Source organism: Heterodontus francisci, chromosome 42 (assembly GCF_036365525.1).
Source record: "Heterodontus francisci isolate sHetFra1 chromosome 42, sHetFra1.hap1, whole genome shotgun sequence".
In the NCBI taxonomy this organism is placed as follows: Eukaryota; Metazoa; Chordata; class Chondrichthyes; order Heterodontiformes; family Heterodontidae; genus Heterodontus; species Heterodontus francisci.
Window position 1 is genome coordinate 6,510,168 of NC_090412.1, and position 16,369 is coordinate 6,526,536.

The 16,369-nt window shown below is 44.7% G+C and overlaps 1 protein-coding gene across 10 annotated transcripts in view; it reads left to right on the plus strand.

The window, feature by feature from the left end:
* Positions 1–16,369, plus strand: part of cdh23 (cadherin-related 23) — a 658,884-nt gene that overhangs the window by 391,785 nt on the left and 250,730 nt on the right. For all 10 annotated transcript variants that reach the window (XM_068020420.1, XM_068020419.1, XM_068020423.1 and 7 more), the window contains 4 exons: positions 3,377–3,449; positions 5,024–5,140; positions 6,288–6,400; positions 14,542–14,649. In XM_068020420.1, the coding sequence (XP_067876521.1) occupies positions 3,377–3,449; positions 5,024–5,140; positions 6,288–6,400; positions 14,542–14,649 (411 nt within the window). The remainder of the gene's footprint in view (positions 1–3,376; positions 3,450–5,023; positions 5,141–6,287; positions 6,401–14,541; positions 14,650–16,369) is intronic.

Here is a 16,369-nt window from a genome sequence, read left to right on the forward strand (position 1 = left end):
GCGTTCATATTGAGGAGAATCGACTGTGTAGCTTTAGAAACAAAGTTTATTTGTCGGATATAAAAATGTACAGACTGAAGTGCTGAGCACTGTCCTGGGAATGCAACAGTACGAAACTGAGGACAATGTTCCTGGTTTGCTCATTTTGGACAAGTTGCTCAGCTGAGTTGGTTGAGCAGGATGTTGCATGTCTCTTGGATTGCACGTAGAATGACTTGCATTTATATAGCGCCTTTCACAGCCTCAGGACATCCCAAAATGCTTCATAGCCAACCATTTTTGTTTGATGCTCAGGCTGAGTATTAGCCTGGATAGTTGTGCTCCAGTCTCTGGATTGAGATTTGAACCCACAACCTTCTGACTCCAAGGCAAGTGTGCAACAACTGAGCCATGGCTTATAGAGAATTGAGATCAAGCAGGGTTAGAGGATGAGCAGGGTTAATTGGATCAGGGCACATCAATATAATTCAATCCCTATTTTAAAGTCTTCGATTCTCCACTTGCTTTTATATTCCCATAATAAACTACTACGTCTGAATTTATAATGAAACACGTCTCTGTAAACTTGTCACACTGTAATCACACCCTCTAGTGGTCTTGCAGAAAGTGAATGCAGGTGTAAGACTTTTAATATATTGTAGGGGCTGTTGAGTGCTGGAAAAGAACTCCTTTGTGGGTTATGTTTCACAAAGCAATATTCTCGTTTGTAAAGAAGGGGTTTAAGTGTTTGCTACATAGATGAAATCGTCCTCAACATTTCAGCATAGGAATATCTCCCCATGGTATCTGCCAAATACAGTTCCTGCTGGTCAGAGTTCATTATTTGGCAAAGCAGACGTTGCTGCTGGTGCTATGGGGAAGTACAGATGCATTAATTTCACTCTCTAACAGCCCATGAAATAGCAAATTGTACTGTTGACATACGGCTTCAATTATCACCGTCTTTCAGCCCAAGTGATCAGAATCTCGAGCTGTTGATTAGGAAAGCGTATTTACAGCTGTGGCATCTCACGCCGATGAAAAAATAGAGGGTTTTCATTACAATTAAATGCAGGTTAATAATCACTTAAACTAATCTTTTTCTTCATTTGGGATAGTTAAGAACTGAGGTTTTTTTTCTCCAAGGGGACTGTTACTGTTGTAAACTGGAGACTGTTGGATTGAGTTTATAAATGAAGGCATTTGATGCAGACCTTAGTGGCACTAATACCTTTCAGGAATTCTGCCTCAGCACATCCCAGAACACTTTACAGCCAATTAAGTACTTTTGAAGTGCAGCCACTGGTGTAGTGTAGAAAATGCAGCGGCCTATTTTGTGAGCAGCAAGCTCCCAGAAAACGACAGAGAGATAAAGACCAGATCATTTTTAAAAATTTCACAATGTTGGTTGGTTAAGGGATAAATATTCTTCAGGGCTTGAAGAACTCCGCAGCTCTTCTCCGAATAGTGTTACAGCGTTGTTTTACATCCACTTTGGTTTTAACGTCTCTTCTGGAAGATGGCTCCTCTCTCCTCTCAGTACTGCCCTGAAGCTTCCGATTCCATCTGTAATTATTTACTGAATTCTATCGCTGCATTAAATGTATGTCAGAATTTCACTAAGATCTGAAGGGCCTAAACACGCCTATCAGTGTTTCACATTCAATGCATGACTTAAAAAGCAAAGTTGCTGTCATTATGTAACCTATTATTACAAAGCCCCACAAATGATAGTGGGTTGAGGCCCTAGTAAATCTGTCATTGGTTGAGGTGGCAATGCTGGCTAGGACACGGTGATGCTCCTGTTTTGAGTGCAATGGAATGTTTAACGTTTGCCTGTTTTGGTAAATAAGACCTAATCCTAATGATGGTAATTCATGGGTATTGTATTGCAGTCTGGAAGGACTACACTGTTATTCGGGTTTGGAGGATGGTACTGAATAAAAATTATTTAAGCAGAGCCATTTACTCATGCTAATTCCTGTTCGATATTCATCAGGTGTAACTTATTTTTGTATTTACTTCAGTTTAATTTATTTCTTGGCCCTAGCTATAAAAATCCATCTGTTTAACAGATGGGCCATAAAGATGAAAACTTTGTGGGCCCCTGAGACAGGTGAATTTTTATTTATTTATGTAACTCTGGTGTGTCAGGGAAATGAATCATCTACATTCAGTGGGTCAGAAAAGCTGTTCATCACCCAAGAACCAATCTGTAACATGTCATTTGCTGATGCTGAGGTTACCTCTCAAATCTGTTTCCGTACCCTTTTAGCAGAGCTGTAAGCCCATCATCCACTTGCACATCCCAGATCTATGCCGTCTCATGTGCACACGCGTGTAACTCACTGAGCAATGCCACGTGAGGTTTGCCAATTCCTAAAAAAAAAAATCACTTCTCAAAATTCACAGGCAGCTTCCTGGATTCTCTGGTGCTGTTACTGCAGGCTTTTTTTTTCTTTGGCCTCCTTATCTCGAGAGACAATGGGTAAGCGCCTGGAGGTGGTCAGTGGTTTGTGAAGCAGCGCCTGGAGTGGCTATAAAGGCCAATTCTAGAGACACAGACTCTTCCACAGGCGCTGCAGATAAAATTGGTTGTCGGGGCTGTTGCACAGTTGGCTCTCTCCTTGCACTTCTGTCTTTTTTCCTGCCAACAGCTAAGTCTCTTCGACTCGCCACTCTTTAGCCCCGCCTTTATGGCTGTCCGCCAGCTCTGGCGATCACTGGCAACTGACTCCCACGACTTGTGATCAATGTCACAGGACTTCATGTTGCGTTTGCAGACGTCTTTAAAGTGGAGACATGGATGGCCGGTGGGTCTGATATCAGTGACGAGCTCGCTGTACATTGTGTCCTTGGGGATCCTGCCATCTTCCATGTGGCTCACATGGCCAAGCCATCTCAAGCGCCGCTGGCTCTTTAGGGTGTATACGCTGGGGATGTTGGCCGCCTCGAGGACTTCTGTGTTGGAGATACGGTCCTGCCACCTGATGGCAAGGATTCTCCGGAGGCAGCGAAGATGGAATGAATTGAGACGTCGCACTTGGCTGACACACGTTGTCCAGGCCTTGCTGCTGTAGAGCAAGGTACTGAGGCCATACTGCAGGCTAGACTGGTCTTAACCAATTATGGTAACCTCTTCTGAATAGCATCACCTAATTCTGTGTCTCATTGCAATGAAGGACCAGTGATAAACTGAGAGAATCAAGGGAAATTGGAATAGGGTGGGACAATAGAGTTGAGGTAGAAGATCTGCCATAATTTTTTGGAATGGTGATGCAGGCTCAAAGGGCCGAATGGCCTGCTCCTGTTCCTTGTGTTTTTATGTATCCTATGGATATGATTTCAGATGCAGCTTTAAACTTGTGTAATTCATTCATATTTATCTGTCTTGCAGGATGAAAATGATAATTCTCCTACTTTCAGCCAGTCTTCCTATATTATAGCGATTTCCGAAAATATCATCGCAGGTGAGGCTGGTGCAAATTTTGACCATTCTGGTTTGCATTGATTCTCTGGAAGCTGCTAGCAACATCAGAGGAATAGTATGTACTGGGGCCGAGTTAAGGGCTGAAGTTTGATGGAGGGATTTACACATTTCTGTGAAAGGAAATGCAGTCAGCATGAGTTCAGAATTCGGAATGTATTGAATTGCAATAGCAGAGATACAGGCCATTTGGCCCAGTTGGTCTGTGCCAGTGTTTGTTCCCCACGAGCTTCCTCCCAACCATTCTTTGTCCAACCCTATCAGTATCTCCTCCTGTTCCTTTCTCCCTCACATGCTTACCTAGCCTTCTCTTAAATGCATTTGTCCTATTCACCTCAACTACTGCATGTGGTAGTAATGGGTAAGTTTCTTTAAAGCTTGTGACTTTTTCATTCTCTCTTGCTCTCACTCTCTCTCGCTCTGACACATGCACGCTCTGTACATGGCTCTCTCTCTCTCTCTCTCTCTCACCCACATTCTGTACCTTGCCCTCTCATTCTGTATATGTCTGTCTCTCCCACACTTGCTCTGTACCTGTCCCCCTCTCTCACTCTTTCTCTGTCTCTCGCGCTCTCAATCTGTAAATGTCTCTGTCTGTATCCTCTCTTCAGTTTAGTTTAGAGATACAGCACTGAAACAGGCCCTTCGGCCCACCGAGTCTGTGCCGACCATCAACCATCCGTTTTATACTAATCCTACACTAATTCCACATTACTACCACATCCCCACCTGTCCTTATATTTCCCTACTACCTACCTATACTAGGGGCAATTTATAAAGGCCAATTAACCTATCAACCTGCAAGTCTTTTGGCATGTGGGAGGAAACCGGAGCACCCGGAGGAAACCCACGCAGACACAGGGAGAACTTGCAAACTCCACACAGGCAGTACCCAGAATTAAACCCGGGTCGCTGGAGCTGTGAGGCTGCGTTGCTAACCACTGTGCCACTGTGCGGCCCGCTCTCTCTTTCTTTGTCTCTCTCTCAACCCATTCTCCCCACTCCTCATCTCCCCTGCACCACCCCCCCCCCGCCCCCAAACAACCAACAAGAAGTCACTTTAACATTTCTGCCCCAGGCTCTCCAGGGGGCCATGCCTGAGAAATGCCTATCTCCTTTATGAAAATCCTTCTAGTCCCCATGATTTGGGACCGGGTCAGCGTTGGGGAAAAACTGGCGGCTCCAGGTTCCACCCTGCCACACGACTAGCAGAGGAGCTGAGTGCCAAGAGAGTTAGACCCTCTGTCTCTGTTAAAGTATTAAATTTGAGGAGAAAGCGGCTTTCAAAACATTGAAGAATTAAGGTAGTGAAGGGCATACGGGCAGTATAGACTCAGTGGCTTATGATCAGTCTTACTTACCTTAGCTCCCCGAGTATTTTACGCTGTATTTTTTCCCCTTATTGACCTGTTCTTTTTCCTCTCCCGAGTGATTGCGTGAGGTGGGGGAGGGGAAAGTGTTTAGCTGTGATGATCCAGGCATTATGGTGTGGAACGGCCTGATGGACTGACTGGCCTTTTCCTTTGTATGATCCCATTCTGCTTCTCTCACTTACAGGAGCCACGGTGTTGTTCGTAACAGCATCTGATCTGGACCAATCTCGGGAGTACGGTCAGGAGTCAATAATCTACTCCCTGGAGGGGTCGTCACAATTCCGCATCAACACCCGCTCAGGTAGACCGTCACCTTACTACGTGAAAATGACCAACTTGTCCCAACTTAGCCAAACAGTAAACCAAAGTCTTGAGCAAGTTTACAATTTGGCCAAGAAAACTGAACAGTGGAAACCTTCATGCGGTCACCAGAGGTGGCCAATGGAGAACCTCATTTATCTCATTGTTTATGGCTCATTCCTTCTCTCCCTTGCTGGTTGACTAAGCCCGAGATCCTCCATTTTGAAGCACTCTTGATTGCACTGGTGGTAATCCTGCGACTCCACAAACAAACAAACAACCCATTGAAAATGTAGTGACTTCTTTCCACCCGAAGGAAGGTTGTGTTAGTATTGAGCGAATGGGCCATCCTGTTGCTTGTTGCACCATGGATACAGGTGGACAGAGCAGAGCGTGGCTGCATCTGAATCTTGGCAAGCTGCAGAGCTGTGACCGATGGAATAAGCCCCCACTCCAACTGTGCCAGGTGGAGAGCAGGGGACGATGAGCTTAGAGGTGCAGAGGAACAGTTTTTAAAAAAAAAAAACCTTGCAATATTCATTCAGGGCATAAAAGCACGGGACCTTCAATTGATTCCAGGACAATTAATTTTGCCCACAGAAGCATGATGAAATTTCTTTCCCAGTCTGTCTCTCTGCGTATGAATGTTTTCAATCCAGTGTGCATCAGTCATGTTTCAAAATGTCAGAAATAGTTACAACAAATGTAGAAAAAGGAAGTCAGTCACATTATGCCAGTTTCTTGTGACATGGAGGCAAATATTTACAAGAGCCTGGGAATCTGCGAGCTTCCCTCACCAACACCAGGGCTGCCTTAATTGGCCTCGGCATGTGCCTATTTACAACAATTAAACTTTGTGTCCTTAAAGGGAGCAATCAGGTTACACAAAGCTGTGCCTTAGCAGCAAGTTGACACATTGTGCATTGCGTGGTATGATGATGCTGTCCAAAAAGTGCAAACGGGAGGAGGCCATTCAGCACCTGGAGCCTGCTCCACTATTCAGTCAGTTCATGGCTGATCTGCATCTTAACTCCATCTTGGTTCAGTAATCCTTTTCCCAGAAAATGTTTCTAATTCCTCTCGTAATTAATGTGTTCACAGTTTTATTCCTGGTGCAAAATTGTCATATTCTGTACCTTTTCTTGTAGGAGAAATAACAACTACATCCCTGCTGGACAGAGAAACTAAATTTGAGTATATCCTGATAGTCCGAGCTGTAGATGGTGGAGTCGCAAACAATCAGAAAACTGGAATAGCCACAGTGAGTGATACAGCAGTATCTACCCATCTGCAGTGACTAAGTCTCGTGATGGGCGTGCCACCCCTCCAGCACAAATCTGCTTCTGTACTGAGTTAGGGGCCGTGATGCAGTATTGGCTGCTAACGCATGAATCCTCATGCAGGTGGTAACAATCTCAAAGTAAACTAAAGCTAACAGTCAGAAAGACGCATTTCTTGATCGAGCCTTCCCTGTGGGCAGTCTTAGCAAAACCAACAAGTTTCCATTCTGAGACTTTTCCGTTGGGAGGTGCTAGCACTGACACAGCAACAATAAGTAAAAAGCAGCTTGGGTCTGCAGGCTGTCCAAAAATTAGCTTAATAACCATCCGCACTGCTGTCCAAGGTGTTCCTCATTCATTGGCAGAGATTTCGGACATATACTGCCATGATTTTGGCTTTTACGATTGAAGAGAACTTGGGTTTATTTATGGACCTCTTCACGTACACCGCAATCTGTGGATTGCTTTATGAAGTGCAGTCGCTATCATTATGTAATCAAATGTGGCACATCAAGATCCCACAAAGAACAGATGGTTAAACAATGGGTTAATCTGTTGACTGTGTTTGGTTAAAGGCAGATTGCTGGCCAGGACACCAGAAGAACTTTATGCTCTTGTTCGAATAGTCCTGTGAAAAAGCTGCACTGTTAATCACGCAGCACTCCCTCAGTGCTGCGCTGAAGTGTCAGCCTAGATGATATGTCAAGTCCTGTGGTGGGGCTTGAACTCCCAACCTTCTGAATCACAGGTGCTACCATATGAATTTAGCGAGCATTAATTTGGAGTTGACTGTAAGAAAATCTGTGGCTAGTTATATCTTAGGAGAAAAGCAGTATAGTGGGATTTATGAAATAAAAACAAAAAGTGCTGGAAATATTCAGCAGGTCAGGCAGCATCTGTGGAGAGTGGACCAGGGTGTCGTGGAGGGAACGATCCCTTCGGATTGCTGACGGGAGGGGAGGGGAAGATGCGTTTGGTAGTGGCATCACGCTAGAGGTGGCGGAAATGGCGGAGGATGATCCTTTGGATATGGAGGCTGGTGGGGTGGAAATGAGGACAAGGGGAACCCTGTCGCGGTTCTGGGAGGGAGGGGAAGGGGTGAGGGTAGAGGTGCGGGAAATCGGCCGGACACGGTTGAGGGCCCTGTCAACCACAGTGGGGGGGAATCATCGGTTGAGGAAAAAGGAAGACATATCAGAAGCACTGTCATGGAAGGTAGCATCGTCAGAGCAGATGCGTCGGAGAAACTGGGAGAATGGAATGGCCTCCTTACAGGAGGCAGGCTGTGAAGAAGTGTAGTCGAGGTAGCTGTGGGAGTCAGGAGGCTTATAATGAATATTAGTAGACAACCTATCCCCAGAGATGGAGATAGAGAAGTCGAGGAAAGGAAGGGAAGTGTTGGAGATGGACCATGTGAAGGTGAGAGAAGGGTGGAAATTGGAAGCAAAGTTGATAAAGTTTTCCAGTTCAGGGCAAGAGCAGGAAATGGCACCGATACAGTCATCAATGTGCCGGAAAAAGAGTTGGGGGAGGGGGCCTGAGTAGGACTGGAACAAGGAATGTTCCACAAAATATCCCACAAAGGCAGGCATAACTAGGACCCATGTGGGTACCCATAGCAACAGCTTTTACTTGAAGGAAGTGAATGGAGTTGAAGGAGAAGTTGCTCAATGTGAGAACAAGTTCAGCCAGGTGGTGGTGGATGGGGACTGGTTGGGCCTCTGTTCCAGGAAGAAGCGGAGAGCCCTCAAACCGTCCTGGTGGGGGATGGAGGTGTAGAGAGGTTGGCGTCCATAATGAAGAGGAGGCGGTTAGGGCCAGGAAACTGGAAATTGTCAAAATGACCTAGGCGAACGAAGAGTCACGGATGTAGGTGGGAAGAGACTGGACCAGAGGAGAAAAAATAGTCAAGATAAGAAGAAATAAGTTCAATGGGGCAGGAACAGGCTGAAACAATGGGTCTGCCGGGACAGTCCTGTTTGTGGATTTTGGGAAGGAAGTAGAAGCGGGCTGTCCGGGGTTGCGGGACTATGAGATTGGAAGCTGTAGAGGGAAGATCTCCAGAGGAGATGAGGTCAGTGACAGTCCTGTGGACAGTGGCTTGATGTTTGGTGGTGGGGTCGTGGTCCAGGGGGAGGGAGGAAGAAGTGCCTGAGACAGCCTCTGCAAGGTAAAGGTCGGTACGCCAGACAACAACAGCACCACCCTTGTCTGCAGGTTTGATCTCAGGTTAGACCTGAGGGAACAGAGTGCTGCAAGTTCAGAGAGAGACTGGCTAGAGGCTAGGGAGAAGAGAAATTGAGACGGTCGATTTCTCGCTGACAATTCTCAATGAAAAGATCAGGAGTGGGTAAGAGGCCAGAGGGAGGGGTCCTGTGAGATTAATCCTTGAGGAAGGACTGTAAATGTTAATTAATCAACTCTTGAACCGTTTTGTTGCATTTACTGTCTGAGCCTGGTAGTCCTAGAATGAGTACCACAGGATTACATAGAAACCACTGACCACCTCCAGGCGCTTACCCATTGTCTCTCAAGACAAGCAGGCCAAAGAAGAAGAAGAAGAACAGCACAGAAACGGACCATACACCTCAGTCAGTCCATGCCAGCATTTATGCTCCACATAAACCTCCTCCCACCTTTCCTCATCTCACCCTGTCAACATAACCCTCGATTCCCTTCTCCCTCATGTGCTTATCTAGCTCCCCTTTAAACACATCTACACTATTCACCTCAGCCACTCCTGTGGTAGCGAGTTTCACATTCTCACCACTCTTTGGGTAAAGAAGTTTCTTCTGAATTCCCTCCTAGATTTATTGGTGACTTGATGCCCTCTAGTTCTGCTCTACCCCATAATGGAAGTATTCTCTGTGTCTACTCTTTCAAGACCTTTAATAAGTTTCAGGACTGTATTAGGTCACCCCCTCAGCCTTCAAGAGAAAAGAGACACAGCCTGTTCATCCTCTCCGATTGGCTATATCCTCACATTTCTGGTATCATCCTTGTAAATGTTTTTTGTACCTTTTCCAGGACCTCTATCTTGTGTGTAATATGGCATTTCAGATAGGCAGTATCTAGTTTAAAATGCCCAGTTCCCATTTGAGCTCCAAATATCAGGAGTGAGTTCTGTATTATCAGCTTCACAGCAACAAGAAAGTGGCAGTATAACAGCACTCAAAGAAAACCCATGAATTTTGGAAATAAATAGAAAGCATGGAAATACCACCATACAGTCAGCATCTGGAAAGGAGCACTGGCCTAGTCTTTCCGCTGGGAATTTTTATAGTTTTAGTGACTGCCCTGTTGCATATTTCAAGCATCTTCTGTTGATAGGTTGCACAAGGAATCCAGTTTGCTCTATCTGTACACCTACCCTATCACCTCTTCATGATGATAGAATGGTTACAGCACAGAAGGAGGCCATTCAGCCTATCTATGCTGACCCTCTCTACAAGAGCACTCAGCTAGTCCCGTTCCCTGCCTTTTCCCTATAGCCCTGCAATTTTCTCTCTTCGGGTGCTTTTCCAATTCTCTTTTCAAAGACCATGATTGAACCTGCCTCCACCACATTGTCCAGCAGTGCATTCCAGATCCTAACCACTCGCTGTGTAAAAAATGTTCATGTCATCTTTTGCCATTTATCATTAATTGGTGTCCTCTTGTTCTCGACCCTTCCACCAACTGGCACAGTTTCTCCCTATTTACTCCAGACCCCTCATGATTTTGACCACCTCTATCAAATCTCCTCTCAACCTTCTCTTCTCTAAGGAGAACAGCCTGAGGTTCTCCAACTTATCCATGTAACTGAAGTCGGTCATTCCATTCTCACAAATCTTTTCTGCACCCTTTCTAAAGCCTTCACTGTCAAACTGTGGTGCCCAGAACTGGACACAATACTCAAGTTGAGGCCGAACCAGTGGTTTATAAAGGTTCACCATAACTTCCTTGCTTTTATACTCTATGCCTTTATTAATAAAGCCCAAGATCCCATATGCTTTATTACCCACTTTCGTGACCTGCCCTACCACCTTCACTGATTTGTGCACATATACCCCCAGGTGTCTCTGTTCCTCTTTCTCCCCCCCCCCCCCCTTTTAGAATTGCATTGTTTATTTTATATTGTTTTATATCAGATGTTGATTGGACTCATATTTTAAATCGGCACAGTACTGACTGTTTAATCTAAGATTCAGCATCATTCATACTTGACTCTGCGGAGAAATGCCTTCCCATCTCATCTTGCTTAAAGCTTATTCGTTTTATTTATAATTCTACACTCGGAATCATAGTCAATGATCAGCTTGGAGCCAAGTTACCCATTCATCTCTCCATTTTATAAACCTTTGTCAACTCGTCCTCTCCATCACTTTCTCTCTCAAAGTTCAGCTCCGAAAACCTCTGTCCAACATTTTTCTCCTTTCCATTGAAGAGGCAATTGTCAGTACAGAACAGTGCTTTCTCCTCTGTGGAACAAAGGGAGCTGAATAACCTTGTACCCTAATTAATATGTGCACCTTCAGAGTTTTATTCAAAGCTTGTAAATAGTTTTCTTGCAACTGATGTGTGAGATATTTCACTATTTCTCACTTTACTGCTGGAGAAAGACCAGAATTGAAATTGACTAAACTTTGTTGTCACAGGAATCATTGTGAGGTTGAAGATAAACCGCTTGAATCCAATTGGCTCCTGTCATTAAATTGTGGAGCCTCTCCTGCAGTTTCTCTCTGCTGTCACAGGTTGCTGTGCTTGAGAGATTTTCAGGGTTGATACAATCAGTCAGAGCTCGGGCATTATTTTGCTGCAAGAGCTACAGAAAGATTTTGGCTTTTTAAGAGATAGTAATCGCAAGGTCTTTTTGAGGGCATTTTGTCTGTTGGATAGGTGTAGATAGATCGGTGAGCGTTCCAGGAGAACTCAAGGCTAAGGACAAAAGCAAAGCAGCAGCAATCATATCGCTGGTGGGTGTTACTACTGTTTACACAATTGAAGAGAAAAGGGCATGGATTTTGTAGCACCTTATTATGCCTCTCGGGTACATCTTGAAGCATTTCACCCACAATTAATGATTTTGAATTGCAGTGTCTGTGCCACAACAGAAGGAGCCCAGCTCGGTGTATCTGGCAATTCCCTATTCACAGAGAAATGGGCAGAGAGAGACCCTCAGAACTGAACTGCGGAACAACCGCTATTTTGTTCAGGTGTCAGCCGGCGCTCAGCGGATAACACTCTTGCCCCGAGTCATATGGTGGTGAGTTCAAGTCCCACTCCGGACACCCGAGCACATAACCTGCACTGACGCTCTCAGTGCAGTGCTGAAGGAGAGCTGCACTGTCAGAGGTGCCTTCTTTCAGATGAGATGATGAACCAAGGTACCGTCTCTGCTCTCAGGTGTATATAAAATATTCCACGGCATTATTTTGAAGAAGAGCAGGGGGTGTTCTCCCTGGTCACCTGACTGATATTTATCCCGCAATCAACGTCACTAAAAACAGATTATCTGGTCTTTATCGCATTGCTGTTTTGGGGAGCTTGCTGTGTACAAATTGGCTGCGTGTTTCCTACGTCACAGTAGTGACTATGCTTCAAGAGTGCTTCATTGGCTGTAAAGCGTTTTGGGACATTGTGAAAGGTGCCATATAAATTTAAGTTCTTTCCTTTTCTCTCCAATTTAATCACGTTACCCACGACAAGTATTTATTTTGTGCACAACAGACCTCACGAACCACAATGAGATTAATGACCAGTTACCCAGTGGTAGTGCTGGTTGAGGGATGACACCAAGAATAGTCCTTGCTATTATTTGAATAATTAATACCTTCACTACCCACCTGAACCATCAAAACAAGCAGAGGATGTTGCTTTAACCCTTGTCTGAGGGACAGCACCTCTGACAGTGAAGCATTACTTCAGTACTGTATCAGAATATCCAGTTAAACGTGTTTTCTGAGGTCCTCGGAATTGGGCCTGAACCTGCAATCTTCCAAGGCCTGAAAGTATCGGAGACTATCCTTTTGATGTATGTAAAGGTCAAAAGGATTCCCAGGAATTTCAGGGTCAAAATGTGAATTTATTTCCTTAAACCTGCACAATTGAAATGCATATTTTGTAAAACAAATACTCACGACTGATTTTGGACCTTTGGCAGTTAGCAAGACGTAATCTGATCAAACATCAACTTGAGCAAAACTAAAATTAGCCCAGAGCATGACTGATTCAGTGCAAGTTAATCAGTTGAGTCTCTACACACCCAAAAATTGGCAACCCAAGACTATAGAGCACTAGTGCATTGCTGTGCAGCACTGTAGAGAGATGGGACATGAGGTCTGTCTCATAAACCTCAAACAGGACGGGGTGGTGGCGAAGTGGTCATTTTCAACTTTGTTGCCTGGGCAGCAACCTGGCAGAGAGGATTTCACCCTGCCCCAGCTTTCATTCCACTGAAACGAAACCAAGGGAATACAGATTGCCCATGTTCTCCAGTGGTCGGGCAGTCTTGCTTTGCCAGGTTAGCAGACAGGTGGTGAAGTTGAAACTAATCCTCGTGGTGAATTCCTGTTCGGAGCTCTCTTTAAGGAGATACCAGATTGAGGTGAGGGGAACCAAGAAAGCAGGTTGGACTGTGTTATTCTCTCAAGACCTGCTTAGTGGCTGGGTAAAAGGGCGATATTGGCCGAGGTCTGGACACAGGACATTTAATCATCCCTGCAGTTCAGTAAACGTGTCCTGGGCAAGGGAACCTGAATAGGTTGGGACAAAGCAGTGCGTAAAATTGGGAGGAGAGAGTAAAGAATGTTCACTGTGGGAATGACATCACAAGAGGCTGCCTGTGATCCAGCTTTTCTGGTGAGAGTTCCCAGACCTCTGTTGAGTCCTCTGTCCCTTGCATTAGGCTACTGCACCCAAATTGTATTTCCTGAAGTCTCAGCAGAAATATATCTATTGCCTTAAGGGCAACACCAGTAAGTGTAGAATTTGGGCGAGCCCCCAATCACATGTACGCTTGCGTTAATACTTTTACGGTTAAGCAAGATGCTTTTGCGAAAAGCAATGTGGTGGAGTAATTGAGATCTCAGTCCAGTTGCAGAAAAACGAGGTCCTGGTTCAATCAAGTAAACCTTGAACATAGTGAGTGGATATACTGTATAAATTTTTATTTTTAAAACTAAAAACAATTCATCCAAGATGGTATTAGCAATAATTCCCAGTTGTTATCGCACTCACCTCTGACCCAGTAGTTTGTGGATTCGCACTCCAGAACAAGGCTCATTATGTAGGCTGGTATTTCAGCGCAGTGCTGAGTATATGCTGGTTTGTTCAAAGAGCCGTCCTTTGGACTGGCATCTGGTCTGCCTGTATCGGGTTCAGCTGGGCCCTGAAGATCACATTGTGCTATTGCTGGTGTCCTGACCAACTCTCCTGCCTCGATCAGAGCAAAGATATCAGGTGAACTGGTTGGTTATGATGGGATTTTCCCGGTACAGAATGGCTGCTGTATTTACCTATGCAAGAACAATCGCTGCACGCCAATAGCAGTGCATTGTTGATGCTCTTTGAGATGTCTCAGTGAATTGAGAGGTATTGTGCAAGTCTTTATTTATGGAACACCTTGTTGGTGCTCCAGTTGCGGTGGGCCACCGAGTGGCAAGATGCAGTTAACAAGCCAACACCAGGTCATCTGCAGAGGAGAAAGAGAAGATTGGAAACTTAACGTTTACTTACTTATTGTGATTGGAGGGCAACATTAATGGGAGCCTGGAGATAGATTGCCCAGGTAAACCGGTCAGTCAGGTAATGATGTGAAAAATGAGGAAGTGTTCAAAATAAAATGAAGACTTAAAAGGCATATTTGCCACAAAACCAAGAGTATCCCCTTTCTCCCAATCCAAACACTCCCTTTTAAACTCCCACTATTCCTATTTTCCCCACTTCCCTTCATGACAGTTGGTGCCATTTATAATCAGAGTAAATTGTAAAGTTTGAAAGGGTCCCAGAATGATCAGCCAGCCCCACTATAAGTTTGGGGGACAACAAATATAACTTTCAGACCGAGTTGCGTAACCGAGGGATTGTTTCTTTCTCATAACTAATACTTTGCTAACTTAAGACACTTTGTGAATTATTTCAGGTGAATATAACTCTACTTGACATTAATGACAATCGTCCTGTTTGGAAGGATGAGCCGTACTTAGTCAATGTGGTTGAAATGTCACCAGTTGACACAGATGTTATCACTGTAAGTATTTTACCATTAACACAATGAGTGTACATGTGTTTGAACCTGCTACGGAATCAGTGCAATCACAGATATGTCTCAGCTTTGATGCACATGTATCCCCAAAACACCGACGCAGCTGCATGGCTGAAGACATGTGTTTGTCTGAGTCTAATATTTCAGTGTTTGTGCTGGCTGGTGACCCTACAATATAATTCAGTGGGGAGAAAGATGGTTGATCCTGACTGGGTCAGAGTTACAGCATCTTCCAATGCCCAAAGATGTATTATTGCACCACTTGTGCATGTCTTGCCTTGCCCAACCTCAAGCCAATCTTTGTCCACTCATTGCCTTGCGATTTAAGGAACATGTGGTGATGGAAGGTCTGGATTAAAGATTTCTTCTGGCTGCTATTGGTTAGTGATATTAAAATGGGTCCTTTTAGATATTTTCATAATCTTGATGGTAGTACAGACCATAGAAAAGTTATGGCACAGAAGGAGGCCATTCAGCCCATCGTGTCTGCGCCGGCTGAAAAAACTGACCGCGCGGTCTAAACCCACAAGGTCGTCTTGTTAAGCCTTCAACGGGACTAACACAAATTGAGCAGGGGAAGCTTGGGTGTGGACCCAAGCACTGTAGTGTGTCCAAAGGCATTGAATTCAACAATCCCTTGGGTGATATGTTGCACTGTGCTGATTGCAGATTTGGGACACTTGAGCTGGTATTTATTCCACCCATTAAGCTGAATGGACAGAAAAATCCTTCAGACTCAACTCATTGGCTTTGTTGGTCTGTTTGCAAAAGCTTACAGGTTTGCCCATCTCTTACTGGTTGCAGTGAGAATGTGCATCCCTCACACTGTGTCACTTATCCTCCAGGGCAATCCCATTCTACATAACCACCATTGCCTTCACTGATAAAGTGATAATACTTGTACCAACTATCAGTGTGAAGGAACTGCTGTGAGCGCTCTGTATTTTTAAGGCCGTATTGTTGAGTGCAACTAAGCAGAAGTTCTCAGTAAGCTGCCAATTATTGCACATATCCTAAAATGTTCTCTGAACCTATTGAAATCATGGCCATTCTTAACAACAATTTCCATTTATATAGCAACTTTAATGGGGTAAAACTTCCCAACGTGCATCACAAGCCTTTTCAAGCAAAATTTGACAGAGTCACATGAGCTAATAGGACAGGTGACCAAAGAGGTCGGTTTTAAGGAGCGTCTTAAAGGAGGAGAGAGGTGGAGATGTTTAGGGCCTGGGCAGCTGAAGGTACAGCCACCAATGGGGGAGCGATTAAAATCAGAGATGTGCAAGAGGCCGGAATTGGAAGAGCTGTGGGATCTCAGAGGTTTACGTGGCTGGGAGAAGGTTACAGACGTCAGGAAGGGCGAGTGGATGGAGGGGTTTATATGAAAGGAGGAGAATTCTAACATTGTGGCTGCCAGCTAATGTTCCTCAACTTTCTGCACTGGTAAAATTGTTTTCATGTAACCCTTGTATCACTAAATGTAATCAAGGAAGTTGAGGCGACATCTTAAATTAAGAGAGTGATTAATGGCCTTCAACTGAAACCCAGGATCACAAAATCTCAGCAGGCTTGAATCAGGAGGATGTAGGTCCAAGCCCCATCCACAAGATGTCAGCACTGAATCGAAGCTAGCACACCATTGACAAACTGCGTGCGTGCTGCATTATCTCGGGTGTAATCCCTTCAGATGAGTTGTGAAGTTTTA